This window comes from Cnephaeus nilssonii (genome assembly GCF_951640355.1).
Source record: "Cnephaeus nilssonii genome assembly, chromosome: 8".
In the NCBI taxonomy this organism is placed as follows: Eukaryota; Metazoa; Chordata; class Mammalia; order Chiroptera; family Vespertilionidae; genus Cnephaeus; species Cnephaeus nilssonii.
Genome location: NC_137079.1, coordinates 90925887 through 90953615, shown reverse-complemented (window position 1 = coordinate 90953615; position 27729 = coordinate 90925887). Strand labels below are relative to the sequence as shown.

General features: G+C 44.0%; 2 protein-coding genes and 1 pseudogene across 9 annotated transcripts in view; 2 read left to right on the top strand and 1 right to left on the bottom strand.

Annotated features, from left to right (window-relative positions):
• The window catches only part of NEK3 (NIMA related kinase 3), a 469351-nt gene extending 450504 nt beyond the window's left edge, over positions 1–18847 (top strand). For 4 of the 7 annotated variants that reach the window (XM_079778527.1, XM_079778525.1, XM_079778528.1 and 1 more), the window contains 8 exons: positions 3071–3271; positions 6206–6278; positions 8420–8469; positions 12518–12620; positions 15056–15199; positions 15427–15561; positions 16762–16891; positions 17362–18847. In XM_079778527.1, coding sequence (XP_079634653.1) covers positions 3071–3271; positions 6206–6278; positions 8420–8469; positions 12518–12620; positions 15056–15199; positions 15427–15561; positions 16762–16891; positions 17362–17446 — 921 coding nt within the window. In that variant the 3' untranslated portion in view covers positions 17447–18847. The remainder of the gene's footprint in view (positions 1–3070; positions 3272–6205; positions 6279–8419; positions 8470–12517; positions 12621–15055; positions 15200–15426; positions 15562–16761; positions 16892–17361) is intronic. The other 3 variants (XM_079778526.1, XM_079778531.1, XM_079778530.1) reach the window with 3 other exon arrangements.
• Positions 18848–23069: 4222 nt separating this feature from the next.
• Positions 23070–25925, bottom strand: LOC307104068 (protein YIPF5-like; annotated as a pseudogene). Its single transcript has 2 exons — positions 25140–25925; positions 23070–23075 (listed from the first exon to the last, which is right to left on the bottom strand). The product of its transcript is annotated as a protein YIPF5-like (transcript).
• Positions 25926–26866: 941 nt separating this feature from the next.
• NEK5 (NIMA related kinase 5) overlaps positions 26867–27729 on the top strand; it is a 76820-nt gene continuing 75957 nt past the window's right edge. The window contains exon 1 of the mRNA XM_079778565.1: positions 26867–26915. The gene's annotated coding sequence lies outside the window, so the exon portion shown is untranslated. The remainder of the gene's footprint in view (positions 26916–27729) is intronic.

The following is a 27729-nucleotide window of genomic DNA, read 5'->3' as shown; positions in this document are numbered from 1 at the left end:
CCCAACAAATATTGCAGCAGCCACGGAGCTGGAGCCAGCCGGAGACTTGGGTTGCCCCTGGCAATGGAGGAAGCCAAGCTTCCCACCCTGGCTTGCCCTGGCCTCTGCTCAAGGCTACAAAGTTTCCATTATAGAAGATAAATAAATCCCAGATACCAGGGCCTCCGCTTGGGTTGCTAAAGGGCGTGGCCGGCCTGCAAACCACCACAGGCCCCTCGCCCAGGCTGCCCCACGCCCCAAGGGAACCCCCACCCTGATCCGGGACACCCTTCAGGGCAAACCAGCCGGCCCCCACCTGTGCACCAGGCCTCTATCCTATATAATAAAAGAGTAATATGCAAATTGACCATCACTCCAACACACAAGATGGCTGCCCCCATGTGGACACAAGATGGCCACCACAGATGGCCAGCAGGGGAGGGCAGTTGTGGGCGATCAGGCCAGGAGGGGATAGCAGTTGGGAGGGACCAGGCCTGCAGGGGAGGGCAGTTGGGGGGAACCAGGCCTTCAAGGGAGGGCAGTTAGGGGTGACCAGACCTGCAGGGGAGGGCAATTAGGGGCAACCAGGCTGGTAGGGGAGCAGTTAGGTATCAATCAGGCTGGCAGGGGAGTGGTTAGGGGGTGATCAGCTGGCAGGCAGAAGCGGTTTGGGGCAATCAGGAAGGCAGGCAGGTGAGCAGTTGGGAACCAGCAGTCCTGGATTGTGAGAGGGATGTCTGACTGCCCGTTTAGGCCTGATTCTACCAGGATCGGGCCTAAACGGGCAGTCGGACATTCCTTGAGGGGTCCCAGATTGGAGAGGGTGCAGTCTGGGCTGAGGGACACACCCCTCTGTGCACAAATTTCGTGCACCCGGCCTCTCGTATAGGATAATATTCCATTATATGTTTACACCATATTTTATTTATCCATTCATCTATTGATGGGCATTTGGGTTCTTTCCACCTTTTGGCTGTTGTGAGTACTGCTGCTATGAACATGGGTGTACAAGTATATATTAGAATCCCTATTTCCAATTGTGTTGGGTATATACCTAGGAGTGGAATTGCTGCGTCATATGGAAATTGTAAGTTTATCTTTTTAAGGAACTGCCAAACTGTTTTCCAGAGTGGCAGCGCCATTTTTATACTTACCTTTTTGCCCTTAGATTCCACTTATTATGTGAATTTCTTCTCTAAATGAATTATTATGAGAAAATAGACTGTTACATTATACTAGAGGCCCGATGCACAAAATTCATGGAAAGGGCTCAGCCCCCGCTCCTGCAGTGGCTGCCTTGGCCCCCGCCGTGGTGGCTGCCTCCTCTGCCTCCCCTGCCTGCCGTGGCAGCTGCTTGGGCCCTGGCTTCATCCAATAGGTGTTCCAGAATGACGTCCGGAAGGACATCTGGTCTAATTAGCATGTTATTCTTTTATTATTATAGACTGGAGGCCTGGTGCACAGATTTGTGCACCAGTGGGGTCCCTCGGCGTGGCCTGCGGGGATCGGGCTGAAACTGGCAGTCTGACATACCCTGAGGGATGTAGTAGTGTGTGAAGTGGCAGGCAGCCAGGGAGGAGCCCGAGCCTGGGCCAGGTGCCGCACTGATCCTGCTCATCCTGGCCCCGCTGCGCCTGCCACCGCCATTTGGTAGGCTCTCTGCTGCTCGGCTTTGGTCTCTGTGTACCCGTCCTAGGGCGATACTGGCGTGCCCATGACCAAGAAGCGGCCGTCGGCTTGTGCCCAGTCAATCTTGATGCTGGTCCCGATCCTGGTCCCAGTCCAGATGGGGGAGGGGTGCGCAGAGGGAGTGTCCGTGGGAGAGGCTCACGCTGCCACAGCTGCGCTCACCAGCCATGAGCCCAGCGTCTGGCACCCATTGGTCAGCTAAGTGATGCTCCTGCTGTGGGAGCGCACTGACCACCAGGGGGCAGCTCCTGCATTGAGCATCTGCCCCCTGGTGGTCAGTGCATGTCATAGCTACTGGTTGAACGGTTGGACGGACACTTAGCATATTAGGTGTTTTTATATATATACTAGAGGCCCAGTGCATGATTAAATCATGCACGTGTAGGGTCCCCTAGGCTTAACCTGCTATCCAGGCCATATCCACTGCCCTGCAAAGCCTAGCACGCTCCGCAGACACTGCTAGCAGCCTGATCCCCGCTTTTGATGGCAGGGCGTCTGCTGGTGCTGGAGCGGACACACAGCTCCCCACTTTCAATCGCGGGGGAGCTGGCTGTCTGTCCGCTGGTGCACCAGGCCTTTCGAAAGCCTCCGGCATGGCGGAGGCTTTCGAAAGGCCTGGTGCCGGAGCGGACAGACAGCCAGCTCCCCCGCTTTCGCTCCCCGCTTTTGATGGTCCGCAGCAGGACGTGGGCTCGCTGCCCCAGAGGCCCCTTCTGTGCCGCAGCACAGCCATGGCACAGACGCTGAGCTCGCGCCGCTGCTGGCGACGCGAGCTCAGCGTTCTGCCAGCCCAATCGGCCACCCCGAGTCCTGCCCCCTGCACCTCCCGCTGGCCCAGTCATGGGCGTAGCGGAGTGATGGTAATTTACATATTACCCTTTTATTATGTAGGATAGATAGATAGATAGATAGATAGATAGATAGATAGATATAGATAGATATAGATATTTTTCAAGATATTTTAAGAAATAATTTAACAAAAAAGATGTTAAATAACTTGCCCTGCTTGCTCAGCAGTTATTACACAGAACCTATCCCTATTAGGTTTTAGCTTTGCAAGGAAATAAATTCTGTTCTTTGGGCACAGATTAAAAGTTAGCTCTAGTAAGCATTTTCAGAGATGTGGTTATAAGTAATCAAGTACCCATGGGTGGCATTGATGGTAAGACTTTCTGTAGATGGGAAAATCCTTTGTTATTTACTATTTAAGTGTATTACTTTCTCCTGAAATGCCGTAAGATTTCGAATAGTATCATAAGAACATCTTCAGGAAGAAAAATGACCAGGCAGCAGATAAATTTATAAAATTAAAATAATTCATATGAATTCACTTCAGCTGGTGTTTTCTTACTTGCATTCTCCTTCCATGCATCTGCTTTTACAGTTCAATTTTACTTTTTAGTTTCAGGCAAATAGTTGGAAAAGTCTTATCCTCAAAGTATGTCAGGGGTCTGTGAGCCCACTGCCATCTCATTATTCCTATGAGCTTCAGCATCTAATCAAGCAGATGTTTAAAAGGAATCCTTCCCATCGCCCCTCAGCTACCACGCTTCTCTCTAGAGGCATTTTAGCTTGGCTTATCCAGAAGTTCTTAACCCCACAGGTATGCAATGTGTTGAGTTGACTGTGCATAGTTTTCAAATATTTGTTGTATTTAAACACAAATACATGATTGTAAAAACTCAAATGTAGATGTGCATTAAAAAAGAGTAAAAGTTAAAACTTCCTTTCCCTCTTCTTCCCCTTCCATAATGCTAGTTCCCAAGGGTAATCACAGGTATATTTTGTATATCCTTTCAGATATTTTTCTTTCTTTATATTTATTTATTTATCTTTAGAGAGAGGAAAAGAAGGGGAGAGAGAGAGAAACATTGATTTGTTGTGCTACTTACTTAGGCATTCATTGGTTGCTTCCTGCATGTGCCCTGCCTGGAGATCAAAGCTAAAACCTTGGCACATCAGGATGACATTCTAACCAACTGAGCTACCTGGCCAGGGCTCAGATCTTTTTCTAGACATATATAAGTGTCTGTTTATCTGTGTGTCTAAATTATATGTTATTTTTTCTGTTTTTTTTAAATTTAATAAATCTTTATTGTTCAGATTATTACAGTTGTTCCTCTTTTTTCCCCCCATTGCTCCCCTCCACCTGGTTTCCATCCCACCCTCTTCCCTTACCTCCCCCGCACTGTCCTCATCCATAGGTGTACGATTTTTGTCCAGTCTCTTCCCGCACCCCCCACATCCCTTTCCCCCCGAGAGTTGTCAGTCCACTCCCTTTCTATGCCCCTGATTCTATTATATTCACCAGTTTATTCTGTACATCAGATTTTTAATTCACTTGATTTTTAGACTCACTTGTTGATAGATATGTATTTGTTGTTCATAATTTTTATCTTTACCTTTTTCTTCTTCTTCCTCTTCTTAAAGAATACCTTTCAGCATTTCATATAATACTGGTTTGGTGGTGATGAACTCCTTTAGCTTTTTCTTATCTGTGAAGCTCTTTATCTGACCTTCAATTCTGAATGTCAGCTTTGCTGGGTGGAGTAATCTTAGTTGTAGGTTCTTGCTATTCATCACTTTGACTATTTCTTGCCACTCCCATCTGGCCTGCATAGTTTCTGTTGAGAAATCAGCTGACAATCGTATGGGTGCTCCCTTGTAGGTACTTAACTGTTTTTCTCTTGCTGCTTTTAACCCTTTGCACTCGCTTGCTTTTTTCTCGATTCCTTTATTCTAATGCTAACCGTGTCGAGTCACACTCGACATCTGAGTGCAAAAGGTTAATATTCTCTCTTTGTCTTTTGCTCTTGGCATTTTAATTATGATGTGTCTTGGTGTGGTCCTCTTTGGATTCCTTTTGTTTGGGATTCTGTGTGCTTCCTGGACTTGTAAGTCTATTTCTTTCACCAGGTGGGGGATGTTTTCTGTCACATTTCTTCAAATAGGTTTTCAGTATCTTGCTCGCTCTCTTCTTCTTGCACCCCCATAATTCTGATGTTGGTACGCTTGAAGTTGTCCCAGAGGCTTCTTACACTATCTTCAAATTTTTGGATTCTTTTTTCTTTTAGCTTTTCTGGTTGGGTGTTTTTTGCTTCTTTGTATTTCAAATCTTTGACTTGATTCTTGCGTTCCTCTAGTTTGCTGTTGGGTGTCTGTATAATATTTTTTATTTCAGTCAGTGTATGCTTAATTTCTAGTTGGTCCTTTTCCATATCCTTGAGGGTCTCTCTCATATCCTCGAGGGTCTCGCTAAATTTATCGGCCTTTTCTTGGAAATTCTTGAAAAACCTTATAACCATGGTTTTGAACTCTATTTCCAGTCGTTTCTTTTCCTCCATTTCTTTCGTTTGTGATCTGTTTCTTTGTCTCCTCATTTTCGCTGCTTCCCTGAGTTGGTAGGGTAGCTTTGTGTGGTAGGTGTCCTATATGGGCTAGTGGCTCGGCCTCCCCAGTTACCTGAGGTGGACACTCTTGGTGCACCCCTTTGTGGACTGTGTGTATAGCCTTAAGTCTTGATTGTTGTTGGTATCAGTGGGAGGAGTTGACCTCCAGGCCAATTGGCTGTGAGGATCAGCTGTGTCTACGCCGGGAGACAGCCTTATTCGACTAGACTTGCAAAATTGCAAAAGCCTCTGTGCTCAGCTTGGATGGGGCAGAGTTTCAGGGTGGAGCGTTCAGCCTTGGCTTCCCATCAGCCCCGCCCTATGTAGTTCTTAGGTCTCAGTGTCCCTCAGTGTCCCTCAGTACTCGCTGCAAGCACCTCTGAGAGAAAGGTGCCCTCGAGTTTCACCCGCTGCCAGACAGTCTTGTCTCTCCTCCAATGAATCTGGATTCCCAGATTCTCGCCCGGAACTGGGGTTCAGTGCAGTCGGAGCTGGGGTTCAGCGCAGTCCGGAGCTTTTGTCTCCTTCCCGCCAGGGCAATTCAGCAGCACAGTCAACAGTCCGTCCTCTGCGCGTATTCACGTGCGCGCCTCTGGAGCTCTGCCTTTCGCTGCTCCCCTGAGTTTCTGCCTTACAGCCTAGATTCCCCCCGTATGAGCCTGGGTCCCCAGGGTCTCGCTCGGAACTGGGGTTCAGTGCAGTCGGAACTGGGGTTCAGCACAGTCCGGAGCTTTTATCTCCTTCCCGCTAGAGAACGCCAGCCAGGCACTCAGCCGCCCCGTCCTCTCTGCACGCGTGCGCCCGTGTCTCCATACCTCAGGCTTATACAGCTCCTCTGATTTTCCTTGTGGTTTTCTCTTTCCTTCTAGTTGTAGAATTTCCAGTCAGTCAGCTTTCCTGTGGTTCTGGATGATGTCTGTTTTGTCTTTTAGTTGTAGTTTTGAAATTGTTGTGCGAGGCTGCAGTTTAGGTGTTTACCTATGCCGCCATCTTGGTTTCTCCCCTAAATTATATATGTTTTTAAACCGCATTTTTACTTTTCAACGTTCAATATTATTTTGGGAAAGAATGCTGAAAATTAAATGATATGACAGTGTCTAAAGAAAAGGGTATTGTATATTTTTAAATTCTCTGCTTTAAATTTTTAGATCATCACAGAATATGGAGAGCAGGTATTAGAAGAAACCAAAAAATCTAAGCTTAGTACACCAAGAAAAAAGGGTAAGAATTTCGGAAAGCTTTTTTTTTTTTTTGTCAAGTGTTCTTTCTAAATGTAGTGTAACAAAAAAAGAAAAGTGAAATCTTCAATTTGTTAGAGATGTTTTTCAGAGATACTCCTCAGATTAAATTTTCTTTCTGTTAGTTAAGACATAATTCTGTTCTGAATCTTATATATTTAGTTTGCCAGGGATCCAAAAGCTTAGTTTGGAGATTTTAGTGATGTAAAGATTATTTTCTGTTTTATCATTGGTACCATACTTAGTCTGGTTTGTTATGGGTAAGGGAGAAAGCTTCTGTGGGATAGCCTAGGAATTTAACTATGAAAATATAATGTTAATCTTACCAGAAATTATATCCCAAAGAACCATCTTGTAAACAAAATTTTAAAAACAAGCATTTACAGCCTGGCCAGTGTGGGTCAGTGGTTGAGTGTCTACCTATGAACCAGGAGGTCACAGTTTGATTCCCAGGTTTGATTCCCAGTCAGTTCCCAGTAGAGGGCATGCAGGAGGCAGCCAATCGATGACTCTCTCTCATCATTTATGTTTCTGTCTCTCTCTCCCTCCCCCTTCCTCTCTGAAATCAATAACAATATATTTAAAAAACAAAACAAAAAAAACAAGCTTGTACAAAAGTTGGAACTGTTTACATAATAGCTGCACAAAAATGTCATACATCTATAGTAAATCCTGAGCAGATTTTAAATGTAATTTATTGTCCCTTTGAAAGTTGTCATCTCTTAATTTTTTCAAAGCCATTTTTCTCACTTGTCATTAGTGACTCAGATCTTCCTCCTGAAAAGTTCCAACGAAGATAATAGATCTGACCAGAATAAGAGAGAAGAGTTAAGCATCAGATCATGCTGCAAAAACCTCCACTGTTTGGTGCGTGTTATCTTAGTGTTAGATACTGCAAAAGAAAGACTTTGGAAACTACACTGTTTTCTTCAAGTTACATTTTAAATGTTATTTTTGTAAGGACATAAACCCTTCTAGTGATGTAAACCTTCAGCCTTATAATTCAGCCTTTTCTCCATTGCTTAAGAGGTAGCCAGTTACTTTTGCTTCAGGAGTTTCAGTGTTAATTTTACTTTAGGTACTGTTTTGTAGCTTTCATTCACATCCAAGGGTAGTAGGAAATTAGTTTTAAAATGCTGGGCTGCCTAGCCGGCATGGCTCAGTGGTTGAACATAGACCTATGAACCAGGAGGTCATGGTTCAATTCCTGGTCAGGGCACATGCCTGGGTTGTGGGCTTGATCCCCAGTGTGGGGTGTGCAGGAGGCAGCCAGTCAGTGATTCTCTCTCATCATTGATGTTTCTATCTCTCTCTCTCCCTCTCCCTTCCTCTGAAATCAATGAAAATATATTTCACCTCCACAAATTTAGTTAATTAAAAAAATAAAATAAAATGCTGGGCAACAACCACGACAAAAATAGTCTAAGAAAAGTTTCAAGATGGGTAAAATGTAGTTTTACAATTCCTAAAAAGAGGACTAAGCCTGCAGAGGTACCACTGCGTCGGGGCCATGTGTCTGGCGGCATCTCCCATCCAGTCTATAGATAAAGGACAGTGAAAGCTCGGTGAGGGCAGGGACCATGTCTCATTTCCTCACTGTTGTATCCTCGGTGCCTGTCATTATAGATTCCCAATATCAAGTCTTTAAAGTGTTGAATGAATGAGTAACATGGACTCCGGGCCTCTGCCAGAGGAAAATCAGGAAGGAGCCATCCTTACCAAAGGGATCCGTTGCCAGAATGCTCTCTCCGGCTGCTGGTCCTTTGTGAAGGACACCTATTCCACCTGCTACCACAGCTGTGGGCAAAAGCACAGACGATAGCTAGCTTGGGCAGAAGGCGATAATGACCTTCTGAGTATGCAGAATATCTTACCTCTTCATGATTAAATGGGTTGGCTTAAGTAAATATAGATGTCAACTTTCAGATGTCAACTTTAGGAATAAAACAGCAAAAGCAGGTGAGATGTATTACTAGATGGCTAAAGCTTGATAATCACCAATCAGGATAATGCTTTGGTTGGTTGACTTTAAAAACTTCATTTGTCTCAGGCTTTATGCATATCACATTAGGAGCTAGTAATGTGCGCCTTTATGTGCTTTCTCTTTTTTTTTTTCTCTTTAAGCAGACTCCAGCAGAATCAAGATCACTTTGGAAAAAGAAGCAAGCACAGTGGTAAGTGCTTTAAAATTAAACTTACGAAACAACCATTTCCTGGGTACCTGGTATCATTAGATACTGTGGAATATTTGGAAGACTGACCTGGTCCCTCCAGTCTAATAATTTGTCATCTTTTGGCATGTGAAGCAGTTGGTAGCTATTGTCCTGTACTGCCAGCTGAGCCACTTTAGATTACCATTTATTTTGTTGTTTTTTTCATTTTTAATTATTGATGACAAGTGGTTCCAATATGGATGTGAGAGAACTTTGTCTAGCTTAAGTCATGAAAATCTTGTTTTAGCCTGACTTTTGGTTTGTTTTTTATTGTGGCAAAATATATTTATAACATAAAGTTTACTATTTCAGTCACTTTTACAAATACAATTCAATTGCATTAATTACATTCACAAAATTGTGTAACCAGCAGCACTATCTGTTTCTAATACTTTTTCATCATTCCAAACAGAAACTCTGTACCTATTAAACAATAACTCCCCATTCCTTCCTTACCCTGATGCCCACCCCAGTCCCTGGAACCTCTGTTCTCCTTTCTGTCTCTCTGACATAATTTGCCTATTCTAGGTATTTCATGTAAGTGGAATCATACAAGATTTGTCCTTTTATGTCTGGCTTCTTTTGCTTAGCATAATATATATATTTTTAAATAACTGTTGGTACCTTTTAAAAAATATATGTTCTTACTGACTTCAGAAAGAGGAAGGGAGAGAGAGATAGAAACATCAATGATGAGAGAGAATCATTGATTGGCTGCCTCCTGCATGCCCCTACTGGGGATGGAGCCTGAAACCCAGGCATGTGCCCTGTCCAGGAATTGAACTGTCACTTCCTGATTTATGGGTCGACGCTCAACCACTGAGCCACACCAGCTGAGCCATATTTTTCAGGTTCACCCATGTTATAGCATGTATCAGAATTTCTTTTTTATTTAGGTCACTATTTTGATATTGACTTTTTTTTTTAATTAAAAACCTTTTAATACCTCCCTATTATCCCATGAACCAAGTCAACATTTTTCAGCCTGGCATTCAAGGTTCTGTTTGTCTTGTTTAGCCCTAGGCAGCTTTTGCACTAAAGCTGCAATAAAGTCATGCATAGTAACAGCCGATTCACTTCCTAGTATTGTCACAGCCCTCTCAGAAAATTGTGTCCTGCTGATAATATTTTTCTTTCTTCAGCATTTTAATCTTTTAACTCAAAAAGGAAAAGATGTACTAATAACAAATTATTCTATTTATGGAATGTGCTAGTAAGTAAACTTATAAATTTTTAAAATGAATTTTAGATTGTAAATAATAACAACATCCCACCATTATGTTGCTACACATGGAATAAATCCTGCCTCTGTACTTTTTTTCCCTCTGCATGGTAATATCTATTCTTTCCAGCTTTATTGAGGCATAATTTGTATGCAATAAAATTTACTTATTTTTTGCATGTAGTTTGATGAATGTTGGTAATTTTATACAGTCATATAACAACAACCACAGTCAAGGTAAAGAAATCCCATGTTCCTAAAAAGCTTTCTTGTGGCCCTTTGTAGATGATCCTGGCTCTCGTCCCAGGCAGCCACCACTGTGATTTTAATACCACTTAGAGTAGGTGTTAAGTCGATGTGTTTTCACAAAATGAAAAGGGAGAAAGAGCCATAAAGTAAGTCAAGTAACAGAAAAATTGAGGGAGAAAGAGAGCCCTGGGTAGGCCCACCTGGTGTGGTGGGCGTGTAGGCAGAGCTGCGTGTTGCTGGGCCAGGAGTGGTGTTAGATGCTGCTGTCTATTGGGCAGTGACTCTCAGTAGAGATGGAAGATGGGAATCCCTGGCAGCTTTTAAAAACTGCTCATCACAACCACCTCCCAAGATTTTGACATCTTTGTCTATGGGAGGGACCTTTGAAATCATACCCCCTAGATGTGTGGGGAGACAAGTTTGGGAACCATTGTATGGAAATAAGAAAACAAGCTGTCAGCTACAGCCTACTGTTTAATCTATTGACTCATTCAACAAATCATTGAGAACTGTGTGTTGGAGACTGTCAAGGCACTGGATATGTATTTCTTCTCAAAATACATTCAGATTTGAAGATTAGCTAGTGTGTTGCTTCATGAAATCAAGAGCTTAGGTAATTTGGAAAAATACTGAATTAAATGGGAACATTTTGGCCATATGTAGCAACTTTATAAAAATATCTCATTTTGATATTTCCAGCATGAAAAGCCCAGTATAGCAAACCATATTAAAAATTTTTATTACTTATTTCCTCTACAAAGACCTCTCAAACCCTGGCCAGAATGGCTCATTTGGTTGAGTGTCATCCTGTGCACCGAAAGGCTGCCAGTTTGATTCCTGATCAGGGCATATGCCCAGTTTACGGGTTCTGTCCCTGGTTGGGGTACTGTAGGGGAGGCAACCAGTCGATGTTTCTCTCTCTACCTCTCTCTAAAAAATAAAAAACATTTTTTAAAAAGGACTTAAAAGATGTCAAATACCTGTCATTTTATATATCCTCTTCATATTTGTAATGAATGATATTAACAGCTAGTAGTGCCTGACTTAATCCTAATATGCAAATGGTCACCACTCCCTCATGCCATCACACTGTCATGGCTCAACCACTCAACACTGGGAAGAGAGGAATGGGGACCAGCCAGGCACAAATGAGCTTGTGAGAGAGGAATGGGGACCAGCCAGGCACAAAAGAACTCACAAGAGAGGAATGGGGACCAGCCCGGCTGCGGCCCAGGAGAGGGACAAGCCGCCTGCCCCATGGTCCCGAGTGCCAGCAGCTGCACCTGCGCCTGCGGCCTGGGAGAGGGACAAGCCATCCACCCTGTGGTCCCAGGCGCCTGCAGCCCAGGTGAAGCTGCCCGTCCATGGACCCCTGCGGCTGCGGCCGGCCCAGGTCCTGGGTGCTTGTTATCGGCTGGAGGAGGGAATCCTGGGTCCTGGGTGCGGGGCAAATCAGAGCGGTTAGGGGTGATCAGGCCAGTAGGGGAGCAGTTAGGGCCTATCAGGCCAGTAGGGGAGCAGTTAGGGGCAATCAGGTGGCAGGCAGAGGGGTTAGGGGCGATCAGGCAGGCAGGCAGGCGAGTGGTTAGGAGCCAGCAGTCCCAGATTGCCAGAGGCAGTTGGACATCCCCTGAGGGGTCCTGGATTGGAGAGGATGCAGGTCGGCTGAGGGACCCCCCCGCCAATGCATGAATTTCGTGCACTGAGCCTCTAGTATACATATATGAATGTATATTATTTTTAATATAATCTGATGTGTAGGGTTCTATAAGTATTAATGTCTTTGATTCATTTATGTTTATTTAAAATTAAAATAGCTGACTGTAGGGAGCGGCTCTAGAGTTAAGCCTCAGATTAATCTGTGGCAGAGCCACAAACAAGTCCCAGCTTAGAGGGCAGAGCCCTCTTAGCATAATTAAGCTTGACCTTATGGCCGCCCCTAGATCCTTCTTAGGTAGCTAATGGGCTGTGGGAGATGCAGCAAGTGCTGCCAAAACAAGTGAAACTCACAAGAACATTGTAACTGTGTTGACCACTACCTTGTTTTTCTCTGACTATAAAATAAAGCCTCAGCTTGCTGGCTGGATCCTTCTCTGTGGCCTCATCCAGGCACAGGAGATCCACCGAGCTCCAGCTATATTCTCTTTTTTTTTTTTTAATATATTTTATTAATTTTTTACAGAGAGGAAGGGAGAGGGATAGAGAGTTAGAAACATCGATGAGAGAGAAACATCGATCAGCTGCCTCCTGCACACCCCATACTGGGGATGTGCCTGCAACCAAGGTACATGCCCTTGACCGGAATCGAACCTGGGACCTTTCAGTCCACAGGCCGACACTCTATCCACTGAGCCAAACCGGTTTTGGCCAGCTATATTCTCTTTGTCTGTCTTTTCTTTAATCCTTCACCGCCCCTCCTCAGGCTCACCGAACCCTTGGCTGTGCTGGCATGGCACAGCTGACTTTGTATAGTTGTTTATTTACATTTTTATAGCAATTCAAGCATTGTTTAAACTGAATTTTTAATCTCTTTTAAAGCAAGGGGAAGAACAAGGTAGAAAATGTAGCCACCCTGATTTAGAAAGCACTGATAAAAATTCAGTGGCAAGTACACTGAGGAGAGTAAACAGAGAAGAGAAAGGTAAGTTATTCAATTTCTGATCATTGTGTAAGTGGGGGGCTGGGAAATACAGAAGGGGGACCAGTTTTTGCATTACTAGGTTATAGGTGTCATAAACAAGTGGACACATGCAGATTTTTGTTTGCTAATCTAGTAATTTATTTCAGAAGTGTCTTATTTATCCATAAAAAAGAGAGGATAGTATTTATTTATTTTATTTTAAAAAAATAATTTTATTGATTTCAGAGAGGAAGAGAGAGAAAGAGAGAAACATTAATGATGTGAGACAATCATTGATTGGCTACCTCCTGCATGCCCCCCACTGGGGACCGAGCCCGCAATCCTGGGCATGTGCCCTTGACCAGAATCGAACCTGGGACCCTCTGGTCCGCAGGCCGATGCTCTAGCCACTGAGCCAAACCGGTCAGGGCGAGGATAGTATTTATTAACTAGAGGCCCAGTGCACAAGATTCATGCACTTGGGGGAAAGGGGGATCTCTCACCCCAGCCTGCGCCCTTTCGAAGTCCAGGCACTCTTGGATGTCAAACTCCTGGACATCCTTAGCGCTGCCACAGAGGCGGGAGAGGCTCCTGACACCACCACTGTGCTCGCCAGCCATGAGCCCGGCTTCTGGCTGAGTGGCACTTCCCCTGTGGGAGCGCACTGACCACCAGGGGCAGCTCCTGCATTGAGCGTCTGCCCCCTGGTGGTCAGTGTGCATCATAGCGAACAGTCATTCCACTGTTCGGTGGATTTGCATATTAGTTTTTTATTATATAGGCTAATAATTAGAAAAACTAATATTTGTTATGCTCTCCACCATAAAAAACATGGCATTCACTGTGTATCTAAGTCCTGTCAGGGCTTCATTCTTGTACAAAGTATAATATGTAAATACTAGTGGCCCAGTGCACGAAATTCGTGCACGGGGGGAGTGTCCCTCAGCCCGGTCTGCACCCTCTCCAATCTGGGACCCCTCGAGTGATGTCCAACTGCTGGACCTAAACTGGCTGTCAGACATCCCTCTCGTAATCTGGGACTGCTGGCTCCTAACCGCTCACCTGCCTGCTGGCCTGCTCACCCCCAACTGCCCCCCCCCGCCAACCTCACCACCAACTGCCCCCCCCCACCAGCCTGATCACCCCCAACTGCCCCCCACGCTGGCCTGCTCACCCCCACCTGCCCTCCCTGCCGGCCTGATTGCTCCCAACTGACCCCCACTGATGGCCTGCTTGCCTCCAACTGGCACCCCTGCTGGCCTGCTTACCCCCAGCTGCCCCCCCCCCACCGGCCTGATCAACCCAACGCACCCCCGCACTGGCCTGATCACCCACAACTGCCGTCCCATCCTGGCCTGATCACCCACAACTGCCCTCCCCTCTTGGCCCCTAATCACCTCTACCTCAGCCCCGCAACCATGGCTTTGTCCAGAAGAACGTCCGGAAGGTCTCCTGGAAGGTCTCCCAGTCTAATTAGCATATTACCCTTTTATTAGTATAGATAGAGGCCTGGTGCATGGGTGGGGGCCAGCTGGTTTGCCCTGAAGGGTGTCCTGGATCAGGGTGAGGGTTCCCTTGGGGGGTGGGTCAGCCTGGGTGAGGGGCTGAGGGCTGTTTTCAGGCTGGCCACACTCCCTTCAGGGTAGGGGTCCCTGCTGGGGTGCCTGGCCAGCCTGGGTGAAGGGCTGATGGCTGTTTGTAGGCTGGCCACGCCCCCCAGCGGGGACCCTCACCCCATGGGGGGTGTGGCCAGCCTGGGTAAGGGGCTGAGGGTTGTTTGCAGGCCCCTCCCTCGGCAGCTGGCCCAGGCGACAGCGACCCAAGCCTTCCGCCTGCCCAGGCCGGCTCCATGGCCACCACCCACAGGCTCCTCCTTCAGCGGCAGCCAGGGCAGGTGGGGGAGACCCAAGCCTTCCATGCGCCCCGGCCTGATCTGTGACTGCCACCCATAGGCCCCTCCTTCAGCGGCAACCAGGGCAGGTGCAGGCGACCCAAGCCTTTCGCGCACCCAGGCTGGCTCCATGGCCGCTGCCCATAGGCCCCTCATTCGGCGGCCAGCCCAGGCAGGTGGGAAGCTTGGCTTCCTCCGTTGCCAGGGCGACCCAAGCCTCGGCTCACTCTGGCTGGCTCCGTGGCCACCGCCATCTTTGTCCCACTAATTTCCATACTCACTCCTGATTGGCTGGTGGGTGTTGCAAAGTGATGGTCAATTTACATATTTCTTTTTTATTAGTGTATATATACATATTATTTTAAAAAATTCACCTTAATGATTTGTTTTGTTTTTTCATGTGAATTTTTTTTCATTTCCTTCACTACTTAGACTTGGAGAACATGTTAGATCTGAGTTTGAAAGAGAAAGAAATATTTCTGTTTGTTGTTAGAGAAAGACATGTCTAGAAATAGATAAATAAAAAGAATATGCTCAGCAGTCCTGTTTTACATTTTAAAATCAGATGATAAATCAGTCCATCCGAGGAAAGCCAGTTCACCAAATCCTCTCAGGCGACAGTGGGAGAAACATGTATCCACTACAGCACTTGCAGCTTTGGAAAATGCATCCATACTCACCTCCAGTTTGACCACAGAAGATGATAGAGGTTAGTAGTCAGATTACTATTATTATGGAACATTTTCTAATAGTTGTTTAATGGGCTAGATATTTTTTAAAGATGTCATTCTGTAAAGGTTATTTGGTGTCACTTGTGAGTGAAATAAATTTTAGTAGAAAATAAAATATAATTAATTTTACTTGATTTATGATCTAGAAGATAATATGCTGAAAATATTTTTTCTTTGATCCTAATTTTTATCTTTTCACAACTAGGTGGTTCTGTAATAAAGTACAGTGGAAATAATAGCCGTAAGACGTGGCTCAAAGAGACTCCTGAAACCTTGTTGAACATCCTTAAGAATGCTGATCTCAGCTTGGCATTTCAAACATACACAATATATAGACCAGGTGATTTATGTCTGTTGTGTAATCATGGAAACCCTTTGGTATTCTTTTTAATTGTGGTAAAATATACATAACATAAATGTACCATTTTGACCATTTTTAATTGTGCAGTTAGGGGCATTAAGCACATTTACATTGTTGTGTAGCCATCACCACCATCCAGCTCTAGAACTTTTCCCATCTTCCAAAACTGAAACTCTTTGCCTATTAAACAATAACTCCCCATTTTTACCTCCCAGAAACCCTTTTATTTTCAAGTTATAAAATCACATACATAGCATTGTGGTTTTAGGTTTTCTTAAATCTTTTCTAGACAGTCTTAAACTATAATTAAAATTTTCTGTAGAGCTATATTACTCCTATTTACTCATATGTTTGCTTATTTGTGACTACTTTCTTTGCAAAGTAGCTCATTTTTTTCTGTGCAAGTATACTGGTGACTTGACAGTTCAGACTTCATCACAATAAAAACTATAATCTGACTACCCAAAGGTAACTTTTAATGCTTTAATATAAGTTCTTATATTTGAGTGTTTAATTATATTCTAAATATTTTATTTTGAAGAAAGTAATATTTTTGCTGTTGTTGTTAATCCTCATCTAAGGATATTTTTTCCATTGATTTTTAGAGAGAGTGGAAGGAAGGGGCTGGGGGGAGAGACAGAGAGAGAGAGAAACATTGATGTGTAAGAGACACATTAATTGTTTGCCTCTCGACTGGGGCTGGGGATTAAATCTGCAAATCAGGTACATGGCCTTGACTGGGAATCGAACCCACTATGGTGAAAGTAGTATTTTTTTAAAAAAAATTTATTTATAGATTTGAGAGAGAGAAAGAGAGAGAAATATTGATTTGTTGTTCCACTTATTTATGCCTTCATTAGTTGATTCTTGTATGTGCCCTAAATGGGCACACGCTTGAACCCGAAACCTTGGTGTAGTGGGATGGTGCTCTAACCAACTGAGCTACCAGGCAAGGGCTAAGAAAGTAGTATTGTTAAAGTTAATATACATGCTGATGCTTACTGGGCCTGTTTTATGCCAGAAATCATGCTGGGTAATGTGGGGAGGCACTGCAGAAGAAATATAGAACATGGGATTGTCCTCAATTAGCCAGCAAGCTTTTGAGGATTTTAGTCCAACATGAGGAAATGAATAAATACTGTCTAAATCTGCATGATTTCTGTTAATATTCCTCGGAAGGTTCAGAAGGGTTCTGCTTGAAAGGCCCCCTGTCTGAAGAAGCAGAAGCGTCAGACAGTGTTGACGGAGGTTACGATTCTGTCATTTTGGATCCAGAGAGACTCGAACCGAGACTGGATGAGGAGGACACGTACGTTGTGCTATATCTAGAAAGCTTTAGTTGTGGGGTGTGAGTGTGTGTGTGTGTGTGTGTGTGTGTGTGTGTGTGTGTGTGTGTGTGTAATTAACCTGAATAATGTCAGGTTTAACAGCTGGTTATATTATTTTACACCATAAATGAGTATTTATAACTTGATCTTTTGTCTGAGGTGGGTAATGCATAATGGTAATTACTAATTCCTGACTGAGCCAAATGTTTAAAATTGTTCAGCTTGGATTTATTGTTTTTTTAAAATATATTTTCTATTGAAAATATTATAGAAAGTGAAAGAAGTGTTCTTTTGGAAGAACTGACCAATTTTTTTCTCTGTTCAGTTGCCTTGGAGCTCATTTTTAAAAAAATGTGAATATTGTTATGGTGTTGTTCTACTTTGAACCCATCAACAAATACTTACCATACCCCTAACATGGAGGCTTAATATCCATATCATTTTTTCACAGGGACTTTGAGGAGGAAGACAACAACTTTGATTGGGTGTCAGAACTGAAGCAGCGAGCTGGCTGGCAAGGAGCATCTGGTGACTAATGCCCAGGGAAATGTTCCTTAGTCACATTGAATAGATGTTTAGAGTGAGGAATTAATGTTTGGATATTAGCTAATGGGCTGTATATTTTCCCTTGGAAACAGAATGGGGTAGGGGGTGCTGTGGATATTTAAAATTGTTCCTGATTAGTTTAAAAATCTACAATTCTTGTGCGTTTTTTAACGCAAAGGAGAAGGTGTGGAATTATGGGTGTGAGCTTCGGGCTTTACAGTCATATAGAACAGAAATTGGATGCTCATTATTTGTGTGTTTGTGGGAAATTACTTAATCTCTTTGGGCCTGAATTTCCTCAACTATAACATGAAGATAATAATGCCTATCTCATAAGGATGCTGACCATGGAGCATGAGAGCAACCCATAATGTTATTATTTGCATTGTTATGATTTCTGTTTATTACTATGTAACTCTTTTTACATTTCCTAAAGATTTTAGGATCTAAATATATTAAATTATAACATAATAATGTGTGAAATTTTTCAATAAGACTTATCTCTTGGTAGTGATCAATGATCTTCCGTGATCTTGACTACCAGCTGTCCTTAAATACAGCCCCTCACAGGATACACAAAAGAGCCCAGTTCAGAGGATCCACCCTGGGAAGAGTGGAAAGGGTTACAAACCTTTTCAGAAGTTGTCAGTCCTGTACAGGAGAAAGGAATAGGGCCAACGGTGAGGAATCAATATGGAAAGTATCAGAAATTAGAATGTTGTGGAGCTAATGGAAGGAGCAGGATCCCAACATATATGGATCACTGTGCTGGGTCCTGCCATTAAATCCATGATCAATGAGCAGGCTAAGAACATTTCACTAAAGCCCTGGCTCGTTTGGCTCAGTGGATAGAGCATCAGCCTGTGGACTGAAGGGTCCCGGGTTCGATTCCGGTCAAGGGCACATGCCCAGGTTGTGGGCTCAATCCCCAGTTGCGGGTGTGCAGGAAGCATCCAATCAATGATTCTCATCATGGAGGTTTCGATCTTTCTCTCCCTCTCCCTTCCTCTCTGAAATCAATGAAAATAAATATTTTTTAAAAAAGAATATTTTACTAAAGAAGAAATAGCCTCTTCCCTGGGGATTCCATAGAGGCAAGTGTAGGAACAGCATATGCCTGACCAGGTATAGGGAACAATGCTCAAGTGAAGAATAGGAGGAAAACGATTGTGAAACTATAGTAGGATCATTATTAAGGATCTGCTGAAATATAAAATACATCTTTTAAAGATTTAAACATTTTTGCCCTGACCCATGTGGCTCAGTTGGTTGAGTGTCATCCCATGCACCGAGAGATCCTGATTTGATTCCCTGTCAGGGCACATGCCCGGGTTGCAGGCTTGATCCCCCAGTAGGGGGCATGTAGGACTAGGCTGATTGATGTTTCCCTGTCATCCCTGTTTCTTTCTCTCTCTCTAAAATCAATAAAAACATACTTTGTTTTAAAAAAGTTTAGACATGTTTTTATCTTACATACAAAAACTGGTACAGACTTTCACCCCTCACACAGTTTATATTCAACATTTAGTCAGCTTTAGTCTCCTCTGGTCTCTGACAGTCTCTCTGTCTTTCCTTATTTCTCAGGACCTTGAGATCTTTGAGGAAAACTGGTTATGTATTTTGTAGAATGTTCCTCAGACTGGGTTTGTCCAATGTTTTTTTCACAATGAGATTGAGCTTAAAGGTTTGGGGGAAGATTACCATAGAAGTGAAGTGCTTTCCCCATCATATCAGGGAGAATGTGATCTCAACATGATTTATTACTTCTGTTGTTAACCTTGATTACTTGGTTAAGGTAGTGACTGCCAGCTTCTCCACTGAAAAGTTACTAATTTTCCATTTCCATGCTCTGTTCACTCTTTGCCAGTCACAACATCTAGCCCATATTCAAGTGGAGGGGAATTAAGCTCCACCTCCTGAGTGGGGAGTATAATCCAATACTAAGTCGTTTTGCTGCTTCAGTTGTTCTAGCTTTGGTCATTGGGAGTTGTTTCAGGTTGGCTCCTTTGTCCCTTTGATATACCCTCATCTTTTTGTGTTTTGAGCACCTCCTTTCTGGTATTACAAGAAAATGGTCTGGACTCATCTTGTACCTTCTCTACACCAGCCCCAGAATCAGACATTTCTCCAATGAGTCCTGATTCCTTTCATTGGTTTAGAAACCAAGATCTGGGTGTGCTTGTTGCTATAGGCGTGTTATTGCTTCTAGGCCCTCTCAGCAGAAAGAGCTAGGAATCATATATATGTATACTATCGTGTGTATGTACTCACATCTCTAGTCATTTCTGTATCTTAATGCAGATTAAGCTAAACATGGGTTCATACTGATGTCTTGATTCTAATAGAGTACCACAGGGTTCATTCTAGGCCCCCTCCCTACATGCCCCCTCCCCAACCTTGCTTATCTGTAGCTTTTGTCTCTGACAGCAAGAAACCTGGCTTAGCCCTAGCTGGTTTGGCTCAGTGGATAGAGCATCAGCCTGCGGACTGAAAGGTCCTGGGTTTGATTCCGGTCAAGGGCACATGCCCAGGTTGCAGGCTCAATCCCCAGTAGGGAACATGCAGGAGACAGATGATCAATGATTCTCATCATTGATGTTTCTATCTCTCTCTCCCTCTCCCTTCCTCTCTGAAATCAATAAAAAAAAAAAAAAGAGGGAGAGAAACCAAGATGACGGCATAGGTAAACACCTGAAATTGCTGCCTCGCACAACCACTTCAAAACTACAACTAAAAGACAAAACGGACATCATCCAGAACCACAGGAAAGCTGGCTGAGTGGAAATTCTACAACTAGAAGGAAAGAGAAAAGCACACTGGGACTCAGAGGAGGTGCGGAAGTAAAGTGCAGAGGTACAGAGGCACGCGCTCACGGAAAGGGCTGGCAACTGAGTATGCAGTTGTCTTTTTCAATCGGGAGGGAGACAAAAGCTCCCGACTGCTCTGAACTCCAGTTCCGGCTGAGACTCTGGGGACCCAGACTCATATGGGGAGAAACTGGACTGTCTGGCATTGGGCGGAACTCAAGGGCGGCTTTCTCTCAAAGGTGCTTGCAGCAATTACCGTAGGACACTGAGACCCGGGCCTCTTAGGGCAGGGCTGAGGATCAGCCATAGCTGTTTGCTCCACCCTGTTGATTCCCTGAGACCCCGCCCAACCCAAGGTGTGTGCAGAGGCCTTTGCATATGAATGGCCTGGCCCTTTGCAATCTAAAATTACCTAACAAACTGCAGCTGGGTCAGAGAGACCCAGAACATCCAAAAGAAGGCCCAAGGCCCCACAGCAGCTTGCATTGCTTCACAGCTGGGCCTCATCTGGGCCCCTCCAAAACCCAAACAAAGAAGAGGAATCTGCAGATCTCTCTGTAGCTCCTGCTGGGTGGCCTCAGGCAGAGGCTAAATTAGCACCTCCTTGGAGATCCAATAGCCAGTGTACCCAGGGGTCAGAGTGGGACCATCCAGATTACAACTCCTCATATCTATAAGGGACACACTCAGGGGGCATACTCAGTGAGCACCAAAGCCCCACTGAAGCAAGTCTTGCCCCATAAGGGTGTCTTCAGCACAGAAGTTCTCCCATCATAGACACAGCTGATTCTCACAGCCAATTGGCCTGGAGGTCAATTCCTCCCAGTGATACCAACAACAATCAAGGCTTAACTACAACAAGACTGTGCACACAGCCCACAAAGGGGTGCACCAAGAGTGTCCACCTCAGGTAACTGGGGAGGCTGAGCCACTGGCCCTATAGGACACCTAGCACACAAAGCCACTCTATCAACACAAGGAAGCAGCCAAAATGCAGAGACAAAGAAACAGGTCACAAATGACAGAAATGGAGGAAATCAAACTACTGGATATAGAGTTCAAAACCACGGTTATAAGGTTTTTCAAGAATTTTCTAGAAACCACCGATAAATTTAGACCCTCGAGGATATGAAAAAGTACCAACTAGAAATTAAGCATACACTGACTGAAATAAAAAATAATATACAGAGATCCAACAGCAGGCTAGAGGATCGCAAGAATCAAGTCAAAGATTTGAAATACAAAGAAGCAAAAAACACCCAACTGGAAAAGCTAAAAGAAAAAAGAATCCAAAAATATAAAGATAGTGTAAGGAGCCTCTGGGACAACTTCAAGCGTATCAACATCCAAATTATGGGGGTCCCAGAAGAAGAGAGAGAGCAAGATATTGAGAACCTATTTGAAGAGATAATGACAGAAAACATCCCCCACCTGGTGAAAGAAATAGACATAAGTCCAGGAAGCTCAGAGAACCCCAAACAAAAGGAATCCAAAGAGGATGACACCAAGATACATCATAATTAAAATGCCAGAACAACAGAGAATATTAAAAGCAGCAAGAGAAAAACTGTTAGTTACCTACAAGGGAGTACCCATACGATTGTCAGCTGATTTCTCAACAGAAACTATGCAGGCCAGAAGGGAGTGGTAAGAAATATTCAAAGTGATGAATAGCAAGAACCTACAACCAAGATTACTTTACCCAGCAAAGCTATCATTCAGAATTGAAGGTCAGATAAAGAGCTTCACAGATAAGAAAAAGCTAAAGGAGTTCATCACCACTAAACCCGTATTATATGAAATGCTGAAAGGTATTCTTTAAGAAGAGGAAGAAGAAGAAAAAGGTAAAGATAAAAATTATGAACAACAAATACATATCTATCAACAAGTGTATCTAAAAATCAGGTGAATAAAAAATCTGATGAACAGAATAAACTGGTGAATATAATAGAATCAGAGGCATAGAAAGGGAGTGGACTGACAATTCTCGGGGGGAAAGGGGTGTGGGGGTGTGGGAAGAGACTGGACAAAAATCGTACACCTATGGATGAGGACAGTGGGGGGTGGGGTAAGGGCATGGGATGGGGTGGGAACCAGGTGGAGGGGAGCTATGGGGGGAAGAAAGAGGAACAACTGTAATAATCTGAACAATAAAGATTTATTTTAAAAAAATAAATAACAACTCTAAAAAAAAAAAAAAAGAAAAGAAAAAAAAGAAACCTGGCTTGTACCATCCACCATCCAGTTAGTTGTTGAACATCAGTATAGGTATACATGTAAAGCAGTTTCCAAATTATTAACCCATACCCCTGTGAGAAACAAATTTACCAACTATAATAGATTTTATGTATTGTTCCTATTGTCTTTAACTTTACAATTTCAGTCAAAATACCATTTCTTAAAGTTACTTAGGTTAGCTTCTTTTTGTTTTCACCATTCTTGAGGACTTCAAGAGTTAAGGTAGGCAGAGATAGTTTTAAATATATTTACAGATATTCAGCTTTCATACGTACTATATTTTAGTATTACTCCAGTGTGCAAACATTTGCAAACCATCAAACAAAGGGAACTTGAAATTATGTATAGTTTTTGAGAGGCTGAATGAATCTTGATTGAATGACAAATCCTTTTGAAAGTCAGATGGTTTGCAAGGTTTTGCTTTTAATAAAATTTTAAGAGAATGGTTAGAAACCATTTTTAGTGATAGATTGCTATATGATTCTTGACATACAACTAGACAAGAATTGAGAGACTCTTAACAAAACTTCCAATTCTATTAATTTATATGAATGTGGTTTCTCAGCACTTACAGCTTTAAAAAGAAAAAAACAGAAGAGAATCAATGTTAAACCTTGTCTAGTCCAGCAAAAGTTAGCATTCTTCTATAGATACTAACTGAACTAATTGGGAGGGAGGAAGAAGAAAGTCCATTCAAGTCTTTAAGAGATGAATGTCTGATACCATTTCACTTTTCATAATTAAGTATTAATGTAATTTATTTTATTTTGATCAATGATATACTACTACTAATTTTAATAATCCAGTAAAAAGCCTCTATCAGGAAAAAGTAATTTCCATTTTTATAATAGGGTGATCAATAAGATTTTTAAGCATGAAAAACATTGCACATGGAGGAAATAAGAGTTCAGGGAGAAAAAGGAATAATATAAACTTTCTGATTCTTAAAGAAGAGTTTACTTTTTTAATTAATTGGGAAACTTTTTAATAAGCTTCAAATGCACTTTACCTTGATAATCACAATACTGAAATTGTGATATTTTAAATTTTTTTCTCTAAAAAGGTTAGTGATTTTCTTTTTTCTGGGAAACATAGAGATCCAACTAACTATGACATTAATGTGGTCAGTCCAGGTCACTATGGTTTAGTTCAGTGATGGCGAACCTATGACACGCGTGTCAGCACTGACACGCGTAGCCATTTCTGATGACACGCGGCCGCATGCCGAGGATGAAACATTTGCTGCTCCTGAGGATGAAACATTTGCGACTAGAGTCTTGGAGTTAGTTTTTTCCTCAAAGTGACACACTACCCGAGTTATGCTCAGTTTTTTGGCGAAGTTTGACACACCAAGCTCAAAAGGTTGCCCATCACTGGTTTAGTTAATGCTAATATCGAAACAAGTGTCATTTCATGTCTGTAATAAGGTAGACTGTGAACTTCTGTGTCACTGAATTTTAGCAAAAATTCCCTGAGGTAATTTAAAGGGATGTCAAATTTTTTAAGTGTAAACTCATAAACTCTACATTGGGATCACTTTTTTGCTTGAAATGCATCTGACTTGAGAATACAAGCGATTTTCTTCCCTAATTCCTTGGGAAAATATATCAGCAATAAGTCTGTACCTTCTTTATTATGACTGGGTTGTTTGTTTTGTTTTCCTGCTTGTACTTTTATTAGTATTTACTTTATACTGAATTTACTCCCGGGCTAATAAGTTTTTGTTTCTTCAGTTTCTTCTGGGATATCTGGGAAAAGAAACAAAAATGACTGTTAAGTTTCCTGAAGAAACATCCACACTACAACTTAAAAGAGTAGGTGTGGACTGACAGTGAAAGGATTGGAAACTTCAACCATGACTGGGTTGTTTTAGGAAAGATTATCAGCCTGGCCAGAGTGGTTCCTGGCTGAGTGCTGTCCCATGCACCAGGAGGTTGCTGGTTCTATTCTGGTCAGGGTACATGCCCAAGCTGCGGGCTCAATCCCTATCAGGGGGCAGCGGATTGATGTTTCTATCTCTCTCTCCCTCTCCCTTCCTCTCTCTGAAATCAGTAAAAACATATTTTTTAAAAAAGAAAGATGGTCAGCTCTGAAGTTAGTTTCCACAGTTGATAAAAAATGTGTCAAAAACAGTATAATTTGCAAGTAAAAAGGTTTTCAAAGGCTGCAGGAACAGGACAGAAATAGCATTTCTTATTTGTGTAAGCACACGCACTTAAAGCTAATCTGTAGGTAAATCTAATATAGTATTCAAAAGTTCTATAAAAATGAACAAAAGATACATCTTTACTTCCATTGTTCCAATAGTCAAATGTTAGATCTGCATGGAAGTTGCACTGCAGCAGTTTGCTGGTCCTATTTAAGAGTTTGAAGTTCTTTTTGTATATTTGGCCCAATTATGTTTGCATCCCAGATAAATTCAGTTCAAAAATATGGAAATTAGCCCTGGCTGGTGTTGCTCAGTTGGTTGAGCATTGTCAGGTGCACCAAAAAGTCACTGGTTGGATTCCTGGTCAGGGCACATGCCCCAGTTGTGGGTTTAATCCCTGGTCGGATTGCATATGGGAGGCAACCGATTGATATTTCTCTCACATCCATGTTTCTCCCTCCCTCCCTCCTCTCTAAAATCAATAAAAACATATTTAAAAAAAAGCAAAATGGAAATTAGGGCAAAGATTCCATATAACAAGGCACAAAGATATGCTACTAGAAGTTGCTGTCCTTCCATGGCTAATGCAGAAATAAAAAAATTTGGAAGCAGAAAAATGAAAGGTTCGGAGAAAAACCACACCATCCAGTAATTCCAGCAGTGAGAATGATTCCCACCATTTATTGCAAAGAAAATATCACCACAACACTGAAAAGTAGGATCACGGGATGAAGACAATATCTAAGGACACTTGCCACACAACCAAATGAAATACCTATCATACTCATTAAGTTTAATAAAGCATTCCTAGACATTCAGTTGTACTGATCCCGTATACATAACCAAACTGGATTTTGCCAGCCAGTAACAATATGACTCCAAAGGCAAAGCAAAAACCATGGGTCCTGCCAGATGAGTCTCATTCATGATGCTGCCATCAGATACTTTTAATGGATGTCACACTGTTAGTGGGTTTTTTTTGCCAGATGTGGTCAACATTGATACCTAATTCTTCCAATAAAAGTGGTTCATCCTCAAAGCTGTTTCCATAGAATGGCTGAGGGGCAGTTGGAGTGTGTGCCTGAGCTGGCTGGAAATCTGCCTGGCGTGTGGCTGTCGTGGCTGCATCACGTCTTGCTGCGAGTAGTGATAGCCAGCACACTGCTTGCTACAGGGCCCTCCCCTTCCCCCATAATCACAGGACGGCTGTGACTGGCCATCTGCGCTGTGACTTGTCTGGTAGAAATCCGTGTTTGAGCTATCAAAGCCTGACATTGCAAATGATCAGACTGGAGGCCGTGACCATAACTCCAGCAGCCCCAACTACCCCCCACCCCAACTCAGTGTAAGATCCTGAATTGGCCCCATGCTACGTGTCACAGGCCGAAGGACATCCCGAGCTTTTGTGTTTATTATTTTTTAATAGATAGTGGCGGGTTTCAAATTGCTATGGTATCTAGATTCCATTTGTATGTTTACTTGTGTCAGTGTTTATAGTTGCTGGAAATTACATCCCTCTCAACTACTGAACATGTAATGAAACGTTTCAGCAGCTCAATGTGCAATCTGGAATGAGGACTGGTGGCGGGGAGGGAGAGGGGAGCAGCAGCCGGTTTTTAAAGAGGCCGCCGGCGGTGGACGGAATTGCAGGATTCCATTCCAAGTGTCCATCTCTTGACAGCACTTGAGACCTTGCACAAGAAACTTCCTGTCTCGCCGAAACTGGTTTGGCTCAGTGGACAGTGCGTAGGCCTGCAGATTGAAGGGTCCCAGGTTCGATCCCGGTCAAGGGCATGTACCTTGGTTGCGGGCACATCCCCAGTAGGGGGTGTGCAAGAGGCAGCTGATCGATGTTTCTGACTCTCTATCCCTCTCTCTTCCTCTCTGTAAAAAAATATATTTAACAAAAAAAGAAACTTCCTGTCTCAATTTAGCTCATTTGTAAAACTGGGCGTCCACTAGTTGGCTGGGTTATGGTAAAGAACAGAGACAGTGTATGCAAAGAATCTGGTTCGCCGCTAGCAGGAACGGGGACTGTGTGCTTGCTGAGTGTTAGCAAAGGCGTTCCGACGTAAGGCCACCGGAGGGGACACGGCCAGGTCTCCAAACTCGAGGCCTCTGACCGCTCCTCCGGGTGGACGGTGCGGCCCAGGCCCCGCCCGGCGGGCTCCGCGCCCCGCCCACGCCCCTCGCTCGGCCCCGCCCAGCGGCCGGGAGCGCAGGTCAGCCCGGGGGCTTCTCTCGCCCCGCGGAGCCGGGGAGCAGGTACGCAGCGGGGGGTCCCCTTGTCCTTACCCCGAGCTGCTCCCCGGGGCTCTGGGATTCGCCGGGAAGGGAATGGAGCCCAGACCCCGGGAGACCGGGCGGCAGGGGAGCGGTCTCCTGGGCGTCGGTCTCCATGGCAATGCGCAGAGCACTCGGTTCCTTCCGGAGTGTTCCTGCAGGAGGATTTCCCCCAAACCTGGGGCTTTCCCCCTGGTGCCACCTCGGGAGCGTCCGGGGCCGGTAGTTCCCGCGCTGCTGCCCTTGAGTTTCGATTCCCTCTCCGCTTCCCTCACCATCCGGTGTCCGCAGCTTCCTCTGGGTGCGGAGCTGGTGCCCGGCCCCGCCACGTCCAACTACCCCCTTCCTACCCCGACACAGACTACCCTAAAGCATCCGCCCCGGCCGGTGCGGCTCGGCTGGTTGGAGCGGCCCCCCTCCCCCAAAAGGGGGCGGGTTTATTCCAGGTCAGCGCACACCCAGGTTTCAGGTGGGATCCCAGGTCACCCCAGGCGAGAGGCAGCTGATGGATGCTTCTCTCACATCGATGTTTCGCTCTCTCTTCCCCCTTCCTCTTTCTGAAAATCAATTTAAAGAAATGGTTAAAAATAAATAACCAGTCTGCTCATTCAGTTTTAAGAAATCGACATTAGACCCGAACGGGCAGTATAAAGGGGAAATGAAGGAAACAATTTGTAACAAAGAATTTCCATCTGTAAATGCTACACTTGAACAAGTGCTGCTGCAGCCGGGCGCCCACACTCTGCTGCGGAGTCACCTGACCGCCGTGGTTTCAGCTACCTGCAGAGGCAGGTGG